This window comes from Cyanistes caeruleus, unplaced genomic scaffold, assembly GCF_971803275.1.
Source record: "Cyanistes caeruleus unplaced genomic scaffold, bCyaCae1.hap1.1 HAP1_SCAFFOLD_103, whole genome shotgun sequence".
In the NCBI taxonomy this organism is placed as follows: Eukaryota; Metazoa; Chordata; class Aves; order Passeriformes; family Paridae; genus Cyanistes; species Cyanistes caeruleus.
Genome location: NW_028255905.1, coordinates 44,260 through 69,934, shown reverse-complemented (window position 1 = coordinate 69,934; position 25,675 = coordinate 44,260). Strand labels below are relative to the sequence as shown.

At 48.1% G+C, this 25,675-nt stretch overlaps 2 protein-coding genes across 2 annotated transcripts; one reads left to right on the top strand and one right to left on the bottom strand.

Moving 5' to 3' along the window:
* Nucleotides 1-41: 41 nt before the first annotated feature.
* Nucleotides 42-10,348, top strand: LOC147646273 (uncharacterized). The gene is made up of 2 exons (XM_086873687.1): nucleotides 42-205; nucleotides 9,156-10,348. The coding sequence occupies exon 2, from the start codon at nucleotides 9,188-9,190 to the stop codon at nucleotides 9,926-9,928; it is 741 nt and encodes a 246-aa protein (XP_086729813.1). The 5' UTR covers nucleotides 42-205; nucleotides 9,156-9,187; the 3' UTR covers nucleotides 9,929-10,348.
* Nucleotides 10,349-11,625: 1,277 nt separating this feature from the next.
* LOC147646272 (serine/threonine-protein kinase PAK 3-like) lies at nucleotides 11,626-25,291 on the bottom strand. The gene is made up of 15 exons (XM_086873672.1): nucleotides 25,035-25,291; nucleotides 23,331-23,368; nucleotides 22,774-22,905; nucleotides 21,157-21,291; nucleotides 20,540-20,884; nucleotides 20,004-20,093; nucleotides 19,430-19,604; nucleotides 17,887-17,950; nucleotides 17,142-17,190; nucleotides 16,651-16,763; nucleotides 15,941-16,058; nucleotides 15,157-15,256; nucleotides 14,496-14,692; nucleotides 13,009-13,146; nucleotides 11,626-11,892 (listed from the first exon to the last, which is right to left on the bottom strand). Exons 1-15 carry the CDS (start codon nucleotides 25,111-25,113, stop codon nucleotides 11,764-11,766), a joined length of 1,902 nt encoding a protein of 633 aa, XP_086729798.1. The 5' UTR covers nucleotides 25,114-25,291; the 3' UTR covers nucleotides 11,626-11,763.
* Nucleotides 25,292-25,675: the final 384 nt, after the last annotated feature.

The following is a 25,675-nucleotide window of genomic DNA, read 5'->3' as shown; positions in this document are numbered from 1 at the left end:
CAGCAGCCAATCGCAGCCAGCGGCGGGCTCTGCACACGGCACGGAGTCGCCTGCCTTGGGCTGAGCTCCGCCATTTCTCGGCCCCCTGGGCTGAGGAGCGGCCCCGGCGCTGGGCCCGGCCCGGGCAGGAGGCCAAGGAAGCGCCGCTGCGCTGAAGCGCCGGGAGCTCGGGGTGCCCGGGAGCTGAGGGCGCTGCGAGCTGGGGGTGAGTCCGGGATGGAGCAGGGCATGGCGGAAAGAGGCCAAAACTCTGTGACTCTCCTTCCTGTCCCGGGCGGGGAGCAGAACACTCAAGGAAAGGCTCGGGGGTCGGGATGAGGTTGGGGACAGTTCAATCCTTGGTCACGGGCACAGCACACCTGACTTGGGAAAATTAATTGAATTTATTGCCAAACGTATCAGAACAAGAAAACGAGAAGAGAAGTAATTCTTACGGAAATGCATCTTCCCCCCAGCTGTCCCTCCTTCCCGGGCTTAACTTTGTGCCCCTCTCCGTCCCCTCCCCGCCCAGAGGCACAGGGATGGGAGTCACAGTCAGGTCATGTCACTGCCTCCCCCTGAGGGCCAGGAATCCTTGTCCTGCTGCAGCCTGGGGTCCCTCGCAGGGGCCAGAGTCCCTCAGGAGCAGGCTGCTTCAGCGGGGATGGCCAGGGGGATCCCCGAGTGCGGCCAGGAGCCACTTGCATGGCTGTGCAGGGGCTTCTGCCGGGCTCGGGGCCTCTCTCAGGCACCCCCTGCTCCGGCCCGGCCTCATTGCCCCCCTCACCCCCCATGCAGCGAGTGCCGGGGCAGGGAGATGCACGATTTTCACGGGGCTGAATCTTGGTGTTTTCTGAGCTTTATTGGGCTAAATGTTGGAGTTTTGTTTTTTTGTGGGGGCTGCATCTTTCTATTTTGAGGGGATATCAGATTTTTTGTGTTTTGGAAGTTTTTGATCTGTCTTTGTTAGCGTTCAGGAACACACATAATCACAGACTGATTGTATGCAGGTACTTTATTGAAGCGTTGGGGAACTGGGGGTATCAGCAACCCAAATCTAGCTCCATTATCTTTGTCCAAAGTGCACATATTTCTACAATTTCAGCTGTAGCAGTAATCACTGTAACAACCTTATCGATATTGCTTCATTACTAAATTTTCATTAACTTTATCTATATTGCTTCATGAGAGTTAGCTCATCCTTGTATGAACATGTCCAAATCTTATCTCTGGGTGGGTATCTTGGAGACCCCAAGTACCAGTTCCCGTTACTGTAAACATTTCAGCTTGCTAGATCATCCCTAATACCCAGCATTCATGTGGCCTACCTCTACATGATTTTAAGAAACATTTTCAGAAACATTTAACGCCATAGTAACATATTTCCCCTCTTTGAAAATATTTCACTTTACTATAATAAGTGTAATGCTTTCACTATATACAGTCCTTTTTCTGAGTTTATACTTGATGTTCGTCTTTGAATCCACAGTTGTCGTAAGCGTTGCTGCACTCTGGAGGACTTGGAGATCACAAATGTGGATGTGGATCTCTGTCCCGTGTCAGTGTCTTTATTATCTTCTGGTTCCAGGATACTCTTTTCTTTATCTCTCCTTTCAGAACTGCACAGATTAACTAGATTACAAAGAACACAATTAGTAGGATTATCAGACTCTCAAGAATAGATTTGATCCATGAGCTCACATTCCATCCTAACCCTTCAAAACTTTTATCTACCCAACTTGTGGTCAGATCTTCCCTCTCTTTCTGTGCTTCATGTTCTATTTGTTTTAACTGATTAATGTTGTGTTCTACATATGCAGTTCCATTTGGGCTGTGGATGCAGCAGTGATCAATTTGTCCTTTTAGGTACCCGCACACTCCGTGTTCTTTCAACAATAACATATCTAAAGCCAATCTGTTTTACAGGGTCATTTTAGTTGTGGCTTGTAATTGTACATTTAGCTCTCTAAATCCCTCTTTGGTAACTCTTGCCAATCTTTCTACCTGGCCTGTAAGTTTGTACAACATCTTTCTATTATCATAATTTGCTATTGGACCAAACAAGGATTCCAGAGCCCACTCAAATTTTACACTACTGGAGGGTTCCTGCTGTCTTTCTTCATCTTCAGCTTTGTTTTCCTGAACGTCTCGTCCTTATTTGCAGAAGTTCATGCTCTCCCTTAAATGGGGACATTTTCCAAATTGGGCATAAGGTGGGGAGGCCTAAAGTAATCTCTTTTACTTTTTTACCTACAGGCAGATGTGTTGTCCAGGTGCCATCGCTTGCTGCCCATCCAAATTGGCCTGGACTCTGAATTGTACTTGTGCTACATATTACCTTTTGGATCGCTTGTCCTATCTTGTCATTTATTTCACCTTGTTTATGTTTGATTCCTCTGCAGGCACATCCAATTTGCAGAGCTACCACTAGTGGTGGCATTTGTTTTATTTCTTCATCATCAGAAGTACAGTCCTAAGTTTTGTTCCATACCCACCAATTCACTTTGTCTGCCTCCATTCTACTACTGGTTGCAGTGTTCCATACCCCTGGATCTGTTTCACTTTCAGAGCCTTCCCACTTAATGCACCAAGAGCTATCTGCCATAGATTGGAATTTCTGAAGCCCACTCATTGACCATGAACTGTCCCAAGCTTCAGCCTGATCTTTTCCTTCCTGTTCTTCACATTTCCACTTTGATACTGGAATCTTTTCTTTAATGACCTTTGCTATCTTTTCATAATACCATCCATAATTCCCTAATCCCCCATACCAGCCTAGTTTTGGTTCATACTTTCCTCCATTTTCATGGAAATCCCATATAGATGAATACTTTGGCTTCACAGCATTTTCAAACACTGTCTTATTTGGGTACTCGTAATCTATATGCAGTACAAAGCTCACATTTTCATTTTTATTCTTTTGTATTTCAGCTAATTTTAATGTTATAATTCCCCAATTTATTTGGTCTCCTGCTGCCTTTGGTATTGGCAGACAGGCAGTTATTTTGCTGGTGTTTTGCATGTTGGCTAAATCTTGAATTAATCCAATCATCCCATTTTCTGCCTGAATAGTATGAGAGACTTTTATCACTTGTGTTTCTGGCTGCACCCCCACATCCCTCTTCATTCTCAAATGCAGAGTTGTCAGCTGATCCTTTTGCATTTCACATCCCAAGGTAACATTGATTCCTACTGATGGCACTAAAGGCCATGAAATAATCACCATTACAGTCACTAGCAACCTAGACATTTGAAACAATCAAACCCGCTTTATCTGCAGCTTTGTTGGCCCTACAGTTTGTGCAGTCCACAGTGCAGGGGAAACCTTCTTCACTCTGGTGTAATGTATGCAGGGATCCAGTCCAGCTCCTTTGACTGCTGTCAAGGTAGTTAACAGTACCTGATAGGGTCCATTCCACCTTTCTTTTAATGGTTCTTCCTTCCAGCTTTTACCGTACACTTCATCTCCCGGGGGGATGTCATGAACTGGATTCTCAAGAGTCAGCGGCCTGTTCCACACAAGGGTGCTCCGAAGTCGAGCTCGAGCTTTTCCAAGAGACAGAACATAATTCTACACCTCTTGCTTCCCTGTAACATGTACATTTGGATTAGGTTCAGGGCATTCATATGGTTTCCCATCCAATATCTCATAAGGACTGACTGACATCCCGCTTCTAGGCTTTATCCGAATCCTCAGCAGTGCTATTGGTAAAGGTTGTGGCTACTGCAATTTAGCCTCTTGGCATCTTTTGCTGATTTGCCTCTTCAATGTCTGATTCATCCTCTCTACCTGTCCACTGCATTGGGGTCTCCATGGTGTATGGAGATGCCAAGCTATTCCCAGTAACCTACTCAGCTCCCTCACTACTGTGGCTGTGAAATGTGGGTCCCTATCTGATGATATTCCTAGAGGCACCCCAAATCTTGGAATGATTTCTTGCAGTAACCACTTGACTGTCTCCTTTGCTTGATTTGTGTGACAGGGAAGAGCTTCTGGCCATCCTGAAAATGTGTCAAGCCCTACCAATAGATATTTGTATCCTCAAGTTCTTGCTAATTCTACAAAATCTACTTGCCAATAATCTCCTGGTTCTACTCCTACCCAAATTTTCCCTAATTGTGCCTGTCATCTAGCCACTGGATTGTTCTTTAAGCAAATTTCACATTTTGACATTACTGATTTTGCCATTGTTAACATCCATACTGAAATTAAATTTTGTTTTAACAATTTCACCAATGCCTCTGCACCCCAATGACATTTGTTATGTTTAATTTGTAGAAGTTCTCTCATTCTCAAGGGGGGTACCACTACTTGTCCCTGTGTACTCACATACCACCCTTCTGAATTCTTCTGTGCATTCTGTGAGCATCCCAATTTCTCATCCTCTATTGAATATTTTGGTTCTGGGGGTAAATTGAATTGAGATACATTAGTTTTTAAAGGTATCAATGCCATTGCAGTTTGCACTTCTCGAGCAGCTTGTCGGGCTGTCCAGTCTGCTTTCCGATTTCCCTCATGAATTTTGGAGCTTCCTGATTGGTGAGCTTTACAGTGCATGATTGCTACTTGGTCAGGCTTTTGTACTGCTTTTATTAATTGCAGGACTGCATCTTGATGTGTGTGCCTTGAGGAGACAGCAGTCCTCTTTCTTTCCCCAGTGCCCCGTGTACATGCACCACTCCAAAAGCATGTTTTGAATCAGTCCAGATATTTACTTTGTTCCCTTCACTCATCTCTAATGCCCTGGTTAAACCAACCAATTCTGCTCGTTGGGCAGATGTGTTTGCTGGTAAGGAACAAAGCTGGATTCAAAAGGTTTAGCTGTCTTTAATGTGAAATCATCGTGCTCGGTTAGGATTGCCTGGAATTTCATCATCCTGCTTGGAGATAGCCAATGGCTCCCCTTTTGTTCTAAAACAGTGGTCACCATGTGTGGCACATAGACATCTATGTGTCTGCCCATCGTGAGTTTCCTGGCTTCTTGGATCAGCATCACAGTGACTGCAACTGCCGCAGGCATGAAGGCCATCCAGCACTCACGTTGTCAAGTTGTTTGGAAAAGCAGCCTACCAGCCTTTTCCAGCTTCCCAAATGTTGGGTCAGCACTCCCAGTGCTGGGTGTGATCTTTCATGCACAAACAGCTGAAAATCTTTGGACAAATCAGGCAATCCTAACACTGGAGCTGTTGTCAATGCCTCCTTCAGTTTGAGGAAGGCCTCCTTCTGTGGTCTGCCCCAGGTAAGCGGTTGTGTCTTCTGGGCTTCATACAGGGGTTTTGCAATTAGTCCATAGTCCATGATCCATAGGCTGCACCACTCTGTCGTCCCAAGGAAAACTCACAGCTCATGCAGGTTCTGGGGTTCTGAAATAGCACGAATAGCTTGAATACGATTAGTACCCAATTTACATTGCCCTTGTGAGATTTCATATTCCAGGTAAATCACAGTCTGCTGGGCAATTTGTGCCTTTTCTTTAGACACCTTATATCCTCCCATTCCTAGTTGATTTAAAATTTCAATTGTTACCTTTATGCAGGTTGTTTTCTCTTCTGTAGCTGTCAGTATATCACCAACATACTGTAACAGCAGGTATTGTTCTCTTGGTACTTGCCCATTCTCGTTCCAAATCTCCAGCTCCTTCGCCAGCTGGCTTCCAAATAGGGTTGGACTGTTCTTGTATCCTTGTGGGAGTCGTGTTCAGGTGAGCTGAGTTTTCCTTCCATTGTCTGGATTTTCCCATTCAAAGGCAGACTGTTTCCTACTTTCTTTGTCAAGTGGTATGCAGAAAAAGTCATCTTTTGAATCAATTACAGTAAAGCATTTCTATTTCTCTTTCACAGATGTCAACAATGTGTAGGGATTAGCTACCACTGGGTAAATATCTTTAGATATTCCATTTATTGCTCTCAAATCCTGTACTAGTCTGTACTCACCATTTGGTTTCTTCACTGGAAGTATTGGTGTATTCAATTCTGATTCACATTCTTCTAAAATTTGGTACTTCAAAAATTTATCAATAATCTTTACTATTCCTTGCCGTGCTTCTGGCTTTATGGGATACTGTTTAACCTGGACAGCTTTTGCTCCTTCTTTTCATTCTACATGTCCTGGTTGTGCCAACTTAGATTTTCCTGGTATGTCTGTTTCCCATAGAGAGGGAATTACTGCATCCTCTACTTCCCGAGGGATAGCAGGGTCTGGTTTTTCTTTTATCATTAAGATTTGTCCTGTCTTTGATTCAGGTATTTTCATTGAAAGCTCCCCGTTTTCAAAAGTTATCACTGCATCAAGTTTTGCTAATAAATCTCATCCTCAAAGTGGAATTGGACACTCAGGCATATCTAAAAATTCATGTGTTAACACTTTGTTTCCAAAACACAAATCCAGGGGTTGCAGGAATGGTCGATTCTTCTCCTTCCCTGTGGCTCCAACTATTGTTGCTGTTTTGTCTCCAGCTTGCCCTTTTAGATCATTTAGCACAGACTATGTAGCCCCTGTATCCACCAGAAATTTTACTTCTTTATCTCCCAATTGTATAGTTACTAAAGGTTCTTGTATTGGTTTTTGTTCTGATTCTAGTCAGCTGTTGTACTCCCCCAGCACCATTAATTTGGAAGCATCTTGATTCTGCTTGAACTGCTTGCCCTGGTTAAACCGATTTGGACATTCATTTTTCCAGTGCCCCTCTTGTCTACAAGAAGCACATTGATTTAACCACAATCTTGGCAAAACCCATCCCCCTCGTCCTCTGCCAAGTCCGCCCCTCCCCAGTCCACGACCACCTCTGCCGCATCCTCTGAAACCTGGATTCTCTCTTCCTTGGATCACTGCCAAAAGATTTTGCTGCTGCTTTTTACTAGCTTCCTTTTCCCTGTTACTGTATACTTTCCAAGCCACTTCAAGTAATTGATTCAAATTCCTTGTATCTTCTCCTTCTGACTTCTGCAGTTTTCTCCTAATATCATCCTGCGACTGCCCAAGAAAAATGAACACAAGCTGAACATTCGCTGTTCTGTTTCTAGTTGAAGATCTGTATACTTTCTTGCTGCCTCCTTAAGCCTTTCCAAAAATGCAGCAGGGGATTCTTTCTTTTCTTGTCTTATCTCATACAATTTAGACCAATTCATAGCCGTAGGTACAGCATTCCCAACCCCTGTCTGGAGCCACTCTTGATATCTCTTCAGGCTCCGCATGTCCCCAAAGGCATTGGGATCCCACCCTGCATCCTCGGTTAGAAAGTTCTCATCTAAAGTCGTCGTCAGCACCCCAGTTCTGAGATCTTCTCTCATCTTCTCCTTGGCTGCTCTAAGCACCATCTCTTTCTCAGTAGAGTCCATTTAATTATCCACTATTACTTGTATATCATCCCAAACTGGGTCTGAGTTTTCATAATCATTTTTACCACCCCTGCTACTTTATCAGGGTTTTCTCTCTAAGTTCCAGCTGATTGTTTCCAAATTATCAAGTCTGCGGGTGAAAAAGGAACTTCTACAAACACCGGCCCTTCTACTGCTACTCCTTGTCTCAAGGGGGCAATCACAGTCCGCCTTTGTCTGCCCAAATCTTTTCCCGTTCTACCCAGAACCGGAGCGAGCTGTGACCGAGTCCGATGGGATACCGGTGTCGCTGATTTATTATCATCACCCCTGCTACTGCTGTCTTCCTCCCCAGCATTTTTCACATTTCCTTGTATCACGGTTAGATTTGGATCATCTCCTGGAGAAGAAGGATCAGGTGAAGGCGGTAGAGGAGGATAAAGAGGGCAAGGTGAAGTGGGATTAGGCGAGATAGGGTTAGGTGAAATAGGATTGGGTGAAGTGGGGGCAGACAAAACAAAATTGTGTTCTTTTGGTTCTGCTGAATCCACTTGTAAATCAACATCCATCTCTTTCCCCCAACACAAACTTTCTTTTAATGCCAGGTGCTCTAAACAACTTTTTCTTTTACACCGACTTCACATTTATCACTCACACGTGCCTTAACTGCCATCAATGCACACTCAGCCTGCCATTCTGGCTTGTCTCACAAATAGAAAAACAAATCAACGTACGAAACTTCATCCCACTTTCCCTCGGGCTTACAGAACAACATCAACTGTAAAATGGTGTTCTACTGCAAAGATACATTTCTCAGCCACTTTTCCCCACTGTCCAGGTCATATCCTGGCCACCATGTATTACAATAATCAATCAACTTTATGTAAATCTTGCCCAAAGTTTCCCTGTTTGCAATGTGCTAATAAGCACCCCAAAGGAGAAGTAGGTGGTACAGGGGCATTGCCACCTCAAATCCCTTTAAGCTTCTCCATGTTACAGTTACAATACACCACACACCACTGCTGCCCAACCTGCAACGCTTTCGCACTTGTCTGACAGGCGGCGCCTGGGCAATACCAGGAATTCCTCCAGCCCAACCGTGCGAAGCTTTGGCTGCGTCTTATCGGCAGGCACCAGAGCAGACCGAAAAGCACCTCACCTCTCTCAGAGGGACGTTGTGAGCGGCGCAGATGGTCGCAGCTGGATGGGCTTCCCGAGAATCCCTCGGTGCCGGCTGGAGCATGATCGGGTCGTGAGCTCGCTCAGCAGCACTCACAGCGTCCCATCTGGGTCACCAAAATGTTAGCGTTCATGAACACACATAATCACAGACTGATTATATGCAGGTGCTTTATTGAAGTGCGTGGGCACTAGGGGTATCAGCAACCCAAATCTATCTCCATCGTCTTTGTCCAAAGTGCACATATTTCTACAATTTCAGCTGTAGCAGTAATCACTATAACAACCTTATCAATATTGCTTCATTAATATTGCTTCATTAACTTTATCTATATTGCTTCATGAGAGTTAGCTCATCCTTGTATGAACATGTACGAATCTTATCTCTGGGTGGGTATCTTGGAGACCCCAAGTACCAGTTCCCGTTACCGTAAACATTTCAGCTTGCTAGATCATCCCCAATACCAAGCATTCTTGTGGCCTACCTCTACATGATTTTAATAAGCATTTTCAGAAACATTTAACTCCATAGTAACGTCTTGATGTTTGGAGGATATTTGTGCTGAATCTTGGTGTCCTGGAGGTTCTTCCAGACACAAGATGCCCAATGACTTCCTGAGATGAACTTGGGCAAGAAAGAATCCCCACCCCAAGACACTCTTCTCTTGTTTTTTCCCCAGACCAGGATTTTTCATTCCCAAACCGAGGCCAGATGGAGGAGAAGGAAAAGCCCCAGAGATCCCACACGAGGAGGGGCTGCAAACCCAGCCCAAGGAGCTGTGAAGAGGAAAGATCCCCCCTGTGCCAGGAAGGTGGCCAGAGATCCAGCCAGAGCTCGGAGCTTGGGGTGAAGCCTCACGGAGGGGAGAAGCCCTACAAGTGCTTGGAATGTGGGAAGGGCTTCAAAAAGAGTTCCTACCTGATCCGGCACCAGGTGATTCACACTGGGGAAAAGACCTGCGAGTGTGGGGAATGTGGGAAGAGCTTCAGCCAGAGCTCCAGCCTCATGCGGCACCAAGTGATTCACACTGGGGAAAAGCCCTACAAGTGTGGAAAATGTGGGAAGAGCTTCAATGACCGCTCCAGCCTTAGGAAGCACCAGAGGAGCCACACAGGGGAACGACCCTACACCTGCTTGGATTGTGGGAAGAGCTTTGGGTGGAGTGACACCCTGAGGACACACCAGCTCGTTCACACCGGGGAGAAGCCCTACGAGTGTCCGGAGTGTGGGAAGAGGTTTCAGCGCAGTTCCACTCTCATCAGACATGAGCGGATTCACACAGACGAGAGGCCCTTCCGCTGCCCCGACTGCGGGAAGAGCTTCAACCGCAACACCATCCTCACTGCCCACCGGCGCATCCACACTGGGGAGAGGCCCTACGAGTGTCCCCAGTGTGCGAAGAGCTTCTCACAGAGATCTAACTTGACCCAACACCAACGGAGTCACCATTAAGGGAAGCCCTGTGAGTGCCCCAAGTGTGGGAAGAGCTTTGTGCGCTGCTCCAGCTCCATCCCCCATGGGAGGATGGGCATTGGATGATCCCCAGTGACCCCCGTTGGGCAGAACCCTGGTGATCCGTGGTCCTGGTGATGCGTGTTGGGAAGACACCTGGCTGGGAGGCTCCACATCTTCCTGGCTCCCTGTGGGCACCTGGATGAACACAGGAGCAGGAACATCCATTCAGATACAGATCAACAATGGGAATTCCTTGGGGAAAGCTGATTTGTTGACTTTCAATCCCAGAAAATTGTTAAAAGTAACGGAATTCACAAGCCCTATTTGTTACACTTCAACATGTTGTTCTTCCCAACACCTCTCCTTCCTTTTTTTGGAATTCAACACAAACTTAGAGTAAAAAAGTTTCCTAAGTGCTCTTGCTGCGTGATGCCACATTGTGTCGTCCATGCAGAAATTAATGAAGAAAATACAAATTGCTCCCTCCCAAATCACTACTCAAGAACAAGCCTCAGGCACATGCCCATAGTCCCTCTCTGCCAGCAGCTCCGAGCTGCATTGCACAGTGCTTGCTGTGCCCCAGAGAGCACCAAGCAGGCTGGCCTGGTGCCCCTGAATATTTCTGCAAAGCCCTCTGCATTTCACACCTTTGCTGTGGCTCAGTGCAGAGCTCCAGGATTGCAGGCGCTTGGTCCCAGAGCTGTGTGAGGCAGTGGCTGGTGCAGATGTGCCCTGACTTGCTGTCAGTGCCTCACGCTGGCCTCGGTTCCCCTGGCAGAAATGCCGTGCCTGAAGGACACTGCCCTGTGCTGGAGCCTGCGGAGCAGCCCGGCTCCCTCCCCCTGTGCCCAGAGTGCTGCACACACTGCTGACCATTGCCAGGAGTTCCAGGGCAGGCGGCAGAAGAGCAGCAATGGTCAGGCAGGGCAGCAGCCCTGGGCTGCTCTTTGCCTTTCTCTCGTCCTGTGCAGACTCCAGACAGCCCATGGCACCAGTGTGTGCTGTGCCCAGCACGGCGCTGCTTCCCCTCAGGAGCAGCCAGCTGCCAGCTTGGCTCTGAGAGCGGAGGATTTGCCTGGGGCCAGCAAGAGGCAGCCAGGGCCAGGCTGCTGCCTCTTGCAGCTCCAAGGGCCTCCTTCCAGCCTGCCTGTGCCGAGGCTCAGGCTTCTCCGGGCTCTGCCAGGGCTCTGCTGGGGCTCCAGCCTGGCCACGGCCGGGCCCGCTCTCACCTCACAGGCGCTGACAGCTCTGCACCACAGGAGACCTTGCACAGCACCCTCACTGCTCTTTCTGCTTTCTCTCTTCAGCCAGACTCTCTTCCAGCCAAAGAGATTTCTCTTAGGGATACAAATCCAAGTGGCAGGAGCCCAAATACTCTCGAGTCACATCTGCACAGCCTGCATCTGCACAGGATGTTTGCATTGCACTGCTCCTCCTTTGGTTTTTCCTGCAAATTCCATTGCTGTTTCTGCCTCAAATAGAAATGCCAGAGCTGGGCAAAACTTGGCCAGTTGGCCATATTCCAAAGGCATTGTGGTCTGGAGAGGATGAATGAAGAGGAGCCTTCCCCACTTTGAAACCGTACAAAAGAAGCCATCAATGTCACTTTCCACCTCTAAGAAAAAACTGACAATTCAGGAGGAAATGTTGAGCTTTCTCACAGGGTCAAGAAGGAGAGAAATGTTCCAAAGGAGTTGAGATTTTAGAAATTTTATTTAAAATCCTACTCTACAATCCTACACTACAAACCTACACTACCATCCTGCACTACAATCCTACTCTATAATCCTACTGTACAATCCTACTCTGCAATCCTACTCTATAATCCTACTCTAAGTTGGCCATGGAGAAGACAGTTTATAAATTGATTGTTGCATTCCTGCCTCCTCCTTCCACTTCTTCACTGCAAGGATGAGAGGTGCCAGGCTGGACCCAGGCATGGCCGATGTTATAAATTGATGCTGCAGAAAGGAAAAGAAAACAACAAGAAAGCATGATTTTCCAATCTAAGAGCTTTAAAGGCAGGGGAATACTTTTTAAATGAAATGGGGATTGAGTCAGAGTAGGTCAGGAGCATGGGGCAAGAGTGGCACAGGTTGCCCCAAGAGCTGGTAGGTGGCCCATCCCTGGAAATATCTGAGGTGTGAGTATCCTGATCTCTTGAAAGATGTCCCTGCTCATTGCAGGACACAGTCTAAATGACCTTTCCATGTCCCTGTGTGTTAGTTTGAGATGAATTGACATTTAGGGAAAGAAGTAAGAAACCCCGCACGGAAGTGATTTCTTTGAGAGAAGCTGCTGGGAGCTTCCTCTGTGCCTGAGACAGGCCAATGGCTGGCTAGTTCTGAGAACTGACAACATTTTGCACCATTTAGAAATGAGATGTGCCTCTGTGATGATGCACATTTTGAAAACCACCATCCCGGGCACTGGCCCTCTTTGCTTCCGGAGCCCGAAGGTAACGGAGCTCTGGTGAGGCCGGCCCTGCTCGCCCACGGCCTGTGCTCCTGGGGGAGGCCGGGCCAGAGCCCAGCGGCTCCCGGGCGGGGGATGGAGGCTGCAGGACCCCGGCCCCAGGCTGGGCCAGGCCACGGCTGCTGACATCTTGCCCACACTAAACCCTCTCCCCGGCGTGCAGCGACGGCTCCAGGCCGAGCCTCCCCTCCCAGTGGCTCCCGGGCAGAGAGAGGGGCCCAGCACAGCCTGAAATCCAACACCGTGACTGCCATGACCTGGGTGAGATTGAACCCTTTCACTGCACAGATGAGACCTTTCTTATTCTTGTGGGCCTGCTAATAAAATTTGTTATTCCTTTGAAGTTTGAAGCCTGTTTTGCCCTTCTCCTAATCCATAGCTCCCAGCAAGAAATGAGTAAGTGCCCTGGTGATTTTAGCCAGCGCTAAAACCCAGCACTCCCTGCCAGCCCAGCCCAGTCTAGGATTGCTCCCCACTGTCAGCTGAACAGCACCAAGGTTGGAAGTGAGGAGGATGGGGGCTCATCTGATGCCTTGGATTTCAGTGGAGGAGGAGCCCATCCCTGGGACACTGTTTCACCTGCAGCCCTTTTGGCATTTTACCTGCAGCAGCTCCTTGGCAGACCAGCGCTGCGCCTCGCCTTTCTGCAGGCAGCAGCTCAGGAAGTCACGCAGCAAAGGCGAGAATTGCTCGGGCTGCCGCAGCTGTGGGCTCCCTTCTGTGGCTATGTGGAATTTAGCCTGGAGAAAAAGGAAACACAAGGCTCCACCTGCTTCTTTCCCATCTGGAACTGCTCTCCCAGAGCCCATTGTTCCAGCTCCACTCTGCAGTGGCAGTTTTTGCCCTGGTAGAGAGGCAGAGATGACTTTCCTGTAGCATTTAGATGACAACTTTCCTGTATCATGAAAAAACCCAAGCCCCAAAGCCACAGCTTTGCCAACATCCAGCAGATCTTGCCTTGGCAGCTGATTTCATTGCCTGATCTAGTTAGTGGCAACTACATCAGCAAATACATGTTTCCTTCTCGGAGGATTCCCAGCAGCTTGGCAGCCTTTTTGGAAGAGGGATTTTGCTATTCTAACTAACTGTACTATTCCAAGGTTTCTTACATGAAAAGAATCTCTGCAGTGCTTGTTGGTCCCTTAAGCACAGCTGCCATAAAACAAAACTCATCAGGCTTTTTGTCCTGTTCTTGAAAATGATGGTAATTGGAAGAAAAGAAAGGAAATGCAGCAGGTGTTCCTCAGGGAAGGAAACAAACCTTTGGAATCTCATTTTCAACACAGACACATTAAGATGCCTCCACAAATGTATTGGGTTGAAAATGCCTGTTTGGGCACACAGGAGCCACCTGCAGCTCTGTCTCTCAGCACTCTGAAAATTTCAGGTTCCCTTATGTGGCAAAAGGAAAATATTCATGGTGAAATCAGAAGTGTCACCCCTGTGGTAAGCCTGTGCTCGTTGGATTCTCAAGTCAATGCATTAACGCTGTGCCCATCCCAGAAAGTGCCAGGAAACAAACAGGAGGTTTTGGCAGGCTCTCCCTGTCACCAGGCTCCAGCTTGGTGATATGGAGAAAGTAGCTTGGGTTAGGAAAGAAGGTGGTCACTGAGTGTCTCAGCAGCACTGCACAAGAAGCAGAAGAGACTCTGGCTTTACAGCCTCATCTCCAGGTTTCAGGCAAGTTTCCCTGTGAGAAGAATGGGGCTGCACTTCTTCTCTCAAAAGCACTGTTTTAGAAACTTGGTTTGGTTTGAGTTTCTTTGCTTCATTTCTGGAAAGATAACAGCAGTTCTGAGATGCTTGTTTCCTATTCTTGGGGCCATCTACACAGCCAAAAGAGCTGGAACGACTTCTAAGGCAAAGCAAAATGCTGCCTGAGAATGGAGATGGTTTGGGCGAGGTAAGGCTTGAGTTCCCCCAGTGCTGCAACCAAAGCTCCAGCAGATGCTGATGTGCTGCAGGGCCATTTGTAGAAGGGGCCTTGGTGGAAGTACTTCCAGCAGATGGCCATGGGATTATGTGCAGTGAGCAGAGAACACGGGACAGGTGAGAAAGACAGCGGGATCAGAGAGTATTTGCTCCTTACCGATTGAGCAGTAAAACTGTCATAAGGAGTTTTTTGTTCGGCCATTTCAATTGCCACAATTCCAAAAGACCACACGTCCACTTTGGGGCCATATGGTTGACGCTTCACCACTTCAGGTGCCATCCACCAAGGAGTCCCGGTCACCGAGCACCGCTGATTTTGCTCAGGGGTGAGCTGAGCAGAAAGGCCAAAATCAGCTGAGGAGAAAGCAAAATACTCTTTTAATTTTAATACTCTCAATTAGGAAACCAAGCCAGAGAATTCCCCAGTGGAAGTTGGAGAATGTGCAGTTGAATTTCCTGGACAACACTCCCTGCTCTGTTTCCTTGGGGCTTTGGCCAAGGCAATATGAATTGGCTACTTCAAACATCCCCCCATTTCTTACACTTCCTCCAGCAGTGCCTTTTGTTCCCCTGAAGGTTTAGATTGCAGCTCCCTCCCTCTGGAAGGAACACACACAGACACACACAGAGCAATAGCACTCTTGGCTGCTTGTGGTTCCTTGTCATAGCTGTGTGCACCCTGCAACTGTGCCTTCAGCCCACAGCAGGGGGGACCCCTGCACTGCCAGCAGCAGCATTTTTGGGGAGCTGGCAGTCACTGAAAGCAGCCCCACACCCCGCATTCCTGGAAGGCTGAAGCTGAGCAAGAATACACTGACCCAGCTTGACAGAGCCGTCGGTTCTGAGAAGGATGTTGTTGCTCTTGACATCTCGATGGATCACGTGGTTGGAGTGAAGAAAATCCAGTCCTTGCAGGCACTGAGAGAGAAAAGAGAACCAGGGGGGCAAAAAGTAGTGCTGTGAGTTCATCGCACAAGCAAGGAAACAGCTGTGGAAGGTTCCCTTTGCAGGGGAATGGGGAGGAATGGCAGAACACAGTGCCATTGAGAGCAAGAGCCTGCTGCTCCAACAGGAGCAGAGCAGCACCTTTCTCAGGAAAGGCATGTCAGCTTTTGAAAGAGCACCAGCAACTGCTGTTGTAGACTGTCCCCTGCAAAGCAGCCAGGGTGACTGCAGCTGCAGTGCATGTGCTCAGAAGCAAACAGCATTTGGGCTGCACTACTATGCTTTTCAGCTGAGGACTAAAAGAAATTAGTCTCTTTTTTTCTTTCCTGTTTGTTTCAAATCCTGCCAGCACACCTTTGCTTTAGAGACAAGGAATGTAGTGCAGACAGGCAAAAGTTTAGCTAGGCAAGGTGGAGAAGTGCAAATGCCAATGCAAGAGACAGAGCTAGAATACAAGAGCAGGGGTTAAGAGGACAGGAAGTGAGTCCAGTGAGTGTAGGGGCACTGGCAGACAGTTCCCTTGAGATGCTCTTGCTTGCCCATAGCCTAGCAGCAGCACAGAAACCAAGCGTGGCCCATGAAATCCCTCCCGTTCTGAGCCCCTGTTTCCCAGACAATGCAGCTCAAGGCCTTGGAAGCACAGATGGGATCCCTGACCTCCCGACTGACAGCTGCAATCTCTCCTTCAGACATTTGAATCTCATCGATGAGATCTCTCAGAGTGCCTCCGTCCATGTACTCCATCACCAGCCAGAGTTCCTCATGCACAAGGTAGCTGAAAAAAGGAAACAAGGCCATGCAGGTGAACATGCACGCCTAGGTTGGTTTTTTACTTGAGTCTTGTTTCTGGGTCCCTTGGAGACAAGGGCAGAAGAAAAGGAATAGACATTGCCTCTAGGCTGTGCAGTGTTTGCAGTCTGTGCTGTCTCAAGGAGAAAGGCAGTTTAGGAAGAGCCCAGATAAAAAACCTGTCACGCATGGCATTTCTGGAAATAAGCACCTAGTCTTCCTGGCATGCACAGCAATGGAAAAGAGGGGCAACAATGCAAGGGCAATCCTCTCTTGGATGGTTCATCAGCATTTAAGAAACTTGAAAAATTCAATCCCAAAGAACTGTGGAGGCAATGAACTTAGAAGGTATTGAATTCTTGAGATAGGGCTGATGCAGGTTTTTGAACAATGTTCAGTCTGCATTTGCCAGGGTGGATTCATGCAGACAAAATGCAGTCTCTTCCCATCCATTGGAGATAAGTAGAGAAATAATCATTAACAGCTCTATTTCCTGCCAGTGACCAAAGTGGGTTTTTAAGCTCTCATGCTTGTAGTATGTAAAGAAACATTCAAGGGATAGGACCGTGACCACTCACCTGGCTAAGTAATTCACGATCCTGGGACTCCTATTACTCTCCATGATCCTGATTTCATTCATGGTTAGTATCTTCCTACTCACTCCTTGCACATTTATTTTCTTTATGGCCACCTCAAATGACATTGAAAAGGAGTAATTTGAGAAAATTGGTAGCATGAGACCACAACACACATGGAGCAAGTGATTTTGGAATGGCACAGCCAAGCTGTGCCCAAGTGCCTTGTGATTAGACCTCATCACTGGAGTAATTAGGAAGTGACATTGCAACAGCCCATTTCTCTGCTCCCTTGGGGGTCAGTTACAGGACATGTGGCCACTGGCGATTTGCCTTGTCCACAAAGCCTGTTCCAAGTGCAATTTGCAGGCTGGCTCCAGTCTGTGCTTCTTGTGCCTTTTCAGCACAGCTCTACTCAAAGCTCCAGCCACAGCTGTCAGCAGTGGGGAAAGGCCTGGAGAGCAGCAGAGGCTGCAGGGGCTGTTGCCATTTACCTCTCCTCCTGTTGCAATGTCAAGTGCTCTGGAAACCTCTCCAAAACCCCTAGAAACAAAACAGCAGCAAAGAAAGGAGAAGCCATTTAGATCTTGCACTGAAAGCCAGTCCAGACAGGAGAGCTCTGCTGTAAATGCCTAAAAGCTGCAGGTTGCAGGAGGGGTGTGCCAGAAGGCAGATGGTGCATTTTCCCCTCAAGTGCCTGGGCACTGGGCCTGTTCCTGAAGCCTTGGGCTTTACTGCCTCAGCTCCAAAAGGCAGCTTATTCCTTCATCTCGGCTATCAGCTTCTAAACTGTGCAATTCTAATCCTGAGCACGGAGTATTTCCTTTAGCAAACTCTTGGAGAGAAATGTTCCTGAGAACTGTTATCTGACAGCTCTCATTGGGGGTAGGTTGTGCTTTCAGGCAAGCAAGATTCTTCTCCTTTCATTAGTGTGGCCAGATGATTTGGAGACATCCAAAAATGTGAAGGAAATGAACCCTGAGCTGTCCCACACTTGAGAGACAAGCAGATTTCCCAGGTTCTGTTCCTTGCTGCAGGCAAGACCTTGGCAGCATGGAGATGTCTTTGACAATGCCTTCTGAGCACACTTGACAAATTCTGGCCAGTACTGAGAGATGGGGCAGACTAAGCCCGCTGTCTAAACATGTGGACAACTTGTCTGACTTCTCACTTGATGGATATTCCCCCAGGGAAACACCTGGCCCGTGGCTGTGTAGAAGTGACTGTGGTTGGACTCACCCGCTGCCAAGACTTTCCAGTTCGATGTATTTTGTGACGGGATTTTCCTTGTTCACCATTCTCCCTGAGGGAAACAAAATGCAAGATGCTGACTTTCAGGCAGAGATCCCAACTTGCAGGAGATGCCAAAGGCAGCCCCGCTGTCTGGGGCTCTGAACCCTCTGTGGTCAGCTGGGCAGCAAGCACAGCAGCAACAAGACAGGCAGTTGTGCAGTACAAATGGGCAGCAGAGAGACTGATTTTGTCCAGTCCTTGGAAGGAAATGAAGCGCAGAGAGCACAGCAGGGCACAGCACAAGGCTGGCAAAGGCCAAGCATGAGCACTGACAAGCAATGGCAAGAAGACACAGCCAGCCTGAGCCCCTGACAAGCTGTGGCCCCCGTTCAGGACACAACAGCATTGCCTTGGAGATCAGACACACCCAGGTGCAGATCAAGGCCCTTTTGTGTGCCAGCAGGTGAAGGTAGACACCAAATCAGCTGGGATCTTTTCTCAGCCCCACCAGGTCTTTTCTGAGAGCACAGCACTGGCAGCTGTTATGGGCAAGAAGCAGATTAAATGGGTTGTGCTGCAGAATCACAAAGGGCTTGATGTGTTTTCCCAGAGACTGATCTGAGCAGGGCTTGGGCCAATAGGTAGGATTCTAAGAGTCATGGGAATGGCTGGGAATCAGGGATGAAAAAGTGCCATGGATCTGAGGAATACACAGCACAGGGGCTGCAGGCTCGCTCCTGAGAAATGCCTGCAGTGCTGTTTTATCTGATCACAACACGTGGATGTGTCTCTTGGACACATCTTTATAAAAATAAAACTAGGATATTAATTACAGATTGTTATACAAATATCTGTTTCTTCAGTGTGGGCCCAATGAAAACATCTCTTGCTCTCTGTTTCTGCTGTCACCTGATGTTCTTTCAAACGAGTCCTCACTGACAAAAATACAGCATTCTCAGAAAAACCTTGTAGATATAGTAGAGGCAATAAAAACAGTCCTAAAAATGACAGCAGTAAGACACCTGGGGCAGAACAGCTCTTTCAGGATGGAGAAAAAACAAACTCTACCAAAAAACCCCAAATCTGAAAACAAAAAGTATAGAAACTGAAAACTAAAAACAGAACCACAACAAAAAGACAAAACCCCAAATCCAATCAATATCTCTGAAGTCTTTTGGTTCTGACGAGTGGTGGGAAGTCTGGAGTCTAAGGAGAATTTAGGAATCAATTATTCTGTTCAGTTTGGCCACTAGCACACAGGACTTGCATAGATCATTTGCTGGGCCACAGCCTTCTGCTGATCCAAGAACAATTCCTGCTTCTGCCTTTAGTGGCAAGGGAATGCCAGGCAAAGCCGAGCCAGTCCAAGCTGCCCTCAGAGGCAGCAGGAACAGCCAGAGCGCTCTCTCGCTGCCTCAGAGCACAGCAGTTCCTGTGGGGAGTCCTAAATGTCTCTGGGACACCAAAGTGAGGAGGATCATTTGCTACAGCTCTGCTGGCACGTGCACACAATACACTGTCCCTCAGACAAGAAATACACCAGACGTACTCAGTTGCTCCACGAAGTCTCCCAGGCTCTCCTGGAGCTGAGCAGCAGATGTGTCACTGCTGGACATGGACAAACTGCCCTGGCTCCACTGCTCAGCTTGGGGAACAAAGGCTCCTTTAGATGCTGCTGATGCTGCTGCTGCTGCAGCAGATTGAATGGAAGAGCCTGTGTAGATCTGCGAGAAGAAAGGAGTTTGTGTCAGAAAGCTGGCTGGCAGAGATTACCCCGAGTTCTCTTTTCAAATGCAAGCCCTTAGGAAGTTGCTGTTAGCCACATGCAAAGCTCATCAACTGGATTTTTTGGATGCCCACTTCTGGAACCAAATGGTCAAAACCCACGGTTGGTTTTAATCAAGTTGATGGCCAGTTTCATATTCCATTTTCCTGGATTTTCTCAAGGATGACTGCAACAATGACCATTCCACTTCCTCCCAAGGATCCCTTTCCCCCTCCAAGGGCTGCAGACACATTTGCAGCTCCTTGTTCTAATGTTGGAGCTCCTCCCCCTCAGTCCTCTTTTCCTGCACCATCTTCAGAAGGTGCTCAGCCTGCAGCACTTGTGCTTGGGACAGTACCTGTGCCTGCCGCCGACCTTGGGGCTCCTCATCAGCCGGCATTTGCTGGAAGCCTTCGCAGGCTGCCAGGTGAGATATCAACACGTCCACCTCAAGTCAAAGAGAACAAAGCAGTCAGAGACCACAGCTTGTCCCTGTGTGCCAAGGCTCATTGACTGTGAGCAAAGGGAAAGAGCAGCACAGCAGCAGATTCACCAAGGGATACAGACAACTTGCAGCTTGTATTCCAAATCTGTCTGGGGGACTGTGTTCACTTGCAAAAAGCCCTGAAGAAACAAGGAGAGCAGGAGCAGGCCAGCAGGAATCCCTTGAGATGAGTGCTGGCAAAAGGGGCAAATGACTGGTGCCACTGTCCAGGGCAGCAGCTGAGATTGAGCACAGCAGGAAATGTCCTTCCAAGCAGCTGGGATAGACACTACAGCAGGATGGCACTGAGAGGCATCAGCCCAGCCCCCTGCTGCTCTGCAGAGGAAAGGCAAGAAGGGCAGAAAGCACCAGACTGCAGTGACTGCTGTGCCTATCGCTCTTTCACTCACTCGATTTTCTAGAGCCTCTTGCTGCTGAGCGAGGAGATGGAATTTCTCTTCGATGATCTTCCTTTCTTCCTCCAGCCTGTTCTCCCTTGCCCTGATCCTAGCCTCAGCTTCCTGCAGCTCTGCCAGAAGCTCCTCATCAGAGGCCTGTGAAGAATGACAGAGAGGAATGTCCATGAGTGGAGTGTCTGCCACTCTGTCACTCACCTGATTTCCTTGATTTCCTCTCTGCCCATGGAGATTCATCTCCTCCTGGATGTTTCTCCTGTCCTCCTCAGGCCTCCTCTTCACTGCCATGATGGCCCTCGGAGCTTCGGGCAGCTCTGCTTGGGGCTCTGCCTCGATGTTCTGTACACACAAATGGAGAGCAAGTGCCTGGGAGCTGCCATCAGGCTCAGCTTCTTCCTCAGTTTCAGCCTCAAAATCACACTCATTCAGTCACTTCTTTCTGCTTCCCTACCCACCTCTGCTTCCACTGTAACCTCCTGTCCCGCTGCTGATCTCTGCAGAGGCTCTTTGCTTTCAGGGCCTCTGGCACTCATGGCCTGCTCAGTCCCAAGAGCTGCGTTTTATGCCCCTCTTCCTGCCCTTCACTCTGTCCCCTGCTGAGTCAGGCTTACCTGGCCATTCTCCAGTGGCTCTTCCACCTGCTGCCCCAGCTGCTCTTCCTGCTCTTGGGCTGGGAACAGCTCTCCCTCAGGCTGGCACGGCCGTCCTGATAAAACAATCTGCTCCTGCTCTTTCTCTAGAAGGATCTGCAGAGAAAGCAAGAGAAGATGGGCTTCAACTTCTCATCCAACATTTGTGGGCCAAAACTCAAAGACTGATGGGCTCCCACGTTCCCAAAGCTCTGTGCTGCTGCTCTCCTGCCTTGTTCTCTGCCCATGGGGAAGCACAGAGTCCAAAGTGACCCTGGCAGTGCAATCAGGGCCCATCTGGCCCTGAATCTCCAACAGACTCTTGGGCAGCTGACAGGAAATGTGGGGCATTTCTCAAGGGCCTCCTTCCCCTTCTGCTGTGTCCTGCTTGTCTCTCCCTAGTGACCGACAGCCAGCCCTGTCCCACAGCTCCATCCTGGCTCTGCAGGGGCTTCCTGGGTGAGCTCAGCCCTTGGGATAGACACTGCTGGAGTTCATGTTCTTTTCAGGCCTGCCCTGCCACTCCTGCCCCTCTGACATCCACACTCTTGTTAGAAATCCTGCTCAGTCAGGAGACAAGGATGTGTGCAATTTGATCCTCTGCTGCAGGTCAGAGAGCCTCTATGGCCACCTCAGGATATGGAAGAGGACCAAGGTGTTTCTCCTCCCTCTTTTGTCAGCTGAGAATTCTGAGTGGCACTGACAGAGATCCTCAAAAGGCCCCATCAACAAATTAATTGACACACCCCTAGGGATGCCAATGAAGGAAGCCATGTGTCATGTAATGCATGTATGACCAAAGTCAGCAAAAACCACCTAAAACATGGAATTGTCCCACCTCACTAGGACAGGCAGAAATTTATAGGTTAAACAGGGAGTGTCAGGACAGAAGAGGCAGGAGGAGGAAAACAGCTCTGAGGAGAAAAAACAACCATCTCTAAAGGGGTTCTTAGCAACACAAGACAGCACTCAAGGACTTGCAGCTTTGCCCCCACACTAGGCTCCAATGCAGTTTCCAAAGCTGCAGACTTCACCACAAAACATATCAACAGAAACTTGCCACTTGTGGATTTTGCCTCAGAAGAAGGGTTCAGAACTACACAGTTTGTTTCTTTGGCCACACAGGACAAGAATGGCCGGCCACAGCTTCATGGACAACACAATCATCTCCTTGCAGCTTATCAAAAGCCGAAAGACAGGTGGCCTAAAAGACTCTGCAGAAGTGAAGAATTACTCAAGGAAACTACAGAACACTTCTCCAGGTCATGCAGAGGTTTCCAAAAAGGGAAAGCAAACAAAGCAAGCCCTGTGAGCCCCAGAAATGCCGTGTGAGGCCTTGGCCATGGCTTGGCAGAAGCCAAGAGACAGAGCTTCCCTGAGCCAAGCAGCCAGCTGCTCACCCGCAGGCAGCAGCGCTTTGGGGCCTCAGCACGACGGCTCAAAGCCCAATTTCCAGCTGCCACGGGATGGGGGAATGGCTGGGTGCTGGCAGGACTCCAGCACTCAGCATCCTCAGCCAGCAACAGCAAGTGCTGGCTGCTCAGAAACTTGCAGCTCTGCCTTGCACTAAAGACAGCAGCACCCAGCACTGGCACTTACTGTCTGGGCATGGTCAGGCTGGGCTGTGACCACAGCTGGAGGCTCGTGCTCCTTTTGCTCATTTTGCTCCTCTTTGGCCTCTTCTCCAGGAGCAGAGGGAGCCACAGCAGAGTCTGCTCTTGCTTCTGGGCTCTGTGGACAGATGGTGGAGTTAGGGACAGGCAGCTCCCTATCATTTAGAACCTTATTTCTCTTCAGCTCTACCAAGCACAAATCATCAGCTTTGATAGCAATGGGATTCTAAGTCTCTCCAACTAAATGAAAATGGGTTAATTCAGCCAGGCTGCAAATATCTCTGAATTAGAGAGTTCACCCTGGCTACTATCAGCAAGCAACGTTCTCTCTACAAAGCTGAGCTTTGAGTTCTTTTAAAGCTCTTCAATGGAAAATTAGGAAATAGCCAACAATGCCTTTGCTATTGCTGTTTTAAACATGGAAATGGATCTTCTTTCAGCCCACCCAGCTGGCCCTCTGCACTCTACTGCCACAGGCCAAGCTCACAGTTCCCTGCACAATTCTGAAACACCAGGAACATCAAATGTTCCTTTCTGACTCACCTCAGGATCGGCACCTCTGAACACACGGGTCAGATGACCTGCAGTGGGCAAGGAAAATGAACCAAATTCTTTGAGAAAACTGGAGAGAACCGTGGCCTATTTAGAACAGCATCTGAGAAGATCTCCCAGTCTGCATTTTCAAAGGTGTCCTGCTTGACTGGTGTGGTTTAAAGCAGCAACTAAAAAATCACTAGAAAAGTTATTTATTTCTTGCAGTGAGATATGGATTAGAACAAGAGCAAAACAGGCTCAAAACTTAAATGGAATAAAGAAAGTTTATTTACAAAAACTACAAGAATAAGAAACCAGAATAAAACTTCCAGAACAACCCTTTTCTCCCCCACTACCCAACCATTCTCTTGTTTACATGACAATATAGAGACAAAAAACTTTGGAACTTTGGTGTTTACAACAGTCCCAATTCCTGCTAGAGTCTTTTCATCAGTCTTTGTAGAGAAACAAAAGTCTTCTTCTGCTATCTATGGAGTTTTTCACAAGAAAATGATTTTTCTTCATAGCTTTCTATTTCTCTGATGCCAGCTGCGGGGAAATCTGCCATCAGTTATCTCCTCCCATTTGCCATCACTCTGAGGTGTGTTATGGGTCATGAGTCTAGGGATGTCATTTTTAAGAATGACTTATTCAAAGACAAAAGTTCTCTTTATCTGTTTTTGTGAGCCCCCCTGGAAACAGAAGTTTTCTCTTTTTGCTTCTTAAAAGCCACAAATCTTCAACTCTTACTTCTCCCCCTCTGTTCCAGCATCTCACAGTGTCACAACTACTTCATCATTTGCTCAAAATCCACACTTGGAAACACTCCGTTCCTCCCAATATACTCTGTCATGAATTAAAGGAGTTTTTATTCAGAAAACTACTGTCCATCTCCATAGCTTTAACAGAAAAATATTTCAGCTTATTAAAAGCATCTCCTTCTTTCTCTTCCCCCTCTAAATTTATTTTTTTTCATCACTGTCTTTGATGGGCTGATGGTTGATCACTCCCTCTCTCTCTCTCTCTGGAAAAAAAGGATTAATCTGCAAGTCTCATGCAGGTAGTAAAAGAGTTAAAATCTTGCTAAAGCTGCAGATGTTGATGGTGTCAGGTTTCAGTTCAGTGGCAGAAACTGCAAACCAAGTCAGGCGGGCCGGCTCCGCTTCTCCCCCCACCCCGCCCTCTGCAGCCTTGTCCGGCCTGGAGGGGGGGAGGAGGCCGAGACAGAGCCCTGTGACCTCGTCAGAAGCCAGAAACCAAAGAGAGCAAGAAATTCCCGGCCTCACATCTTCAGGTGCTGTTCAAAGGTTGATCTCACTTCTCAATAGTTAAAACCGCTGCCAATTCTCACCCATGGCCAGGAATTAGTCAGGAGAAAAAACTCCCATCAGCCTCCAGCAGTTTCAACTTCCCGAGCTCTCAGAGCTATCTTAAAAGTAAAGTCACCCCAAGAGATTGAGCCAGCAAAGTGAGGAAATGACAGACTCTGCTGCCACAGGCTCTCCCGTGGAGGGAACAGAAGCCCTGCAAATGCTGCCCGCAGGCCCCTGGCTACAGACACCCCGTGTTTTGCTGAAGGTGTTGACAGGAGCTTTACCAAACCAGGGGCATCCTCATGGTCTTTGTGTTTCAATAGCAACCCGGTCACTAAGGAAGAGCAGGGAGACCTACAAAAGCCAGCTCAGGTTCCAGACAGGGAAAACCTCTACTTACGTGCCAGGTTGGTCAGGAAATAGCCAGAGTAGCCAATGACATAGATGGTGCAAATGGCAGCAGCGAGCTGCTCAATCATTTTTGCCAGTTTGCACACTCTGCTCCACCACAAGAAGAAACACGGCTCCTGTCAGTGTGCAGCTGCCCACTGACAAACGCCTCAAGCAGGAGGATGCTCCTGCACTGAGCAAGCCCAAGAGCTGCTCTGACCCTGAGGCCTTCCGTGCACCAAGGCAACCTTGGGATGTCACCACGACAAGGTGGCATCCATGCCCTGACATCACAAAGCCAATGCTCCACGGTGCTCTGGGAATTGATGCAGAGCAACCCAACCTTCCCTACAGCAAACACAAAATTGCCTGGCAGGTTCTCCTCTGTCACAAAGGGTCACAAATCCTTTGGTGGGCTGTGGGAAATGGAAAGACAGAAACTTCCACAGATACTGAAGGGTTTGATTTACAGCCTTGGAAGGAGCTTGGGTTCATGCAATGCTAAAGGTTCACAGACGCTGAGTCGAGAATTCATAAGCTTAATGTTCCTATAGCTGCAAGTAAGAATATGCCATAAGTAAATAAAAAACTGCATTGAGTGAGATGGTGGAGAGTTTTCATCTGTAATTGTGTGATTTTATAGAGTAAGCT

What these genes read in the sequence shown, in the direction of transcription:
- LOC147646273 (XM_086873687.1), top strand. Translation starts at nt 9,188, where the DNA reads ATGGAGGAGAAGGAAAAGCCCCAGAGATCCCACACGAGGAGGGGCTGC.
- LOC147646272 (XM_086873672.1), bottom strand. Translation starts at nt 25,113, where the DNA reads ATGATTGAGCAGCTCGCTGCTGCCATTTGCACCATCTATGTCATTGGC. An exon ending in ACAGTTTTACTGCTCAATCG is followed by an intron (nt 13,147 to 14,495) that starts GTAAGGAGCAAA and finishes CTTTTTCTCCAG; the next exon opens with GCTAAATTCCACATAGCCAC. An exon ending in CTGCCAAGGAGCTGCTGCAG is followed by an intron (nt 11,893 to 13,008) that starts GTAAAATGCCAA and finishes TCCTTTCTGCAG; the next exon opens with CATCAATTTATAACATCGGC.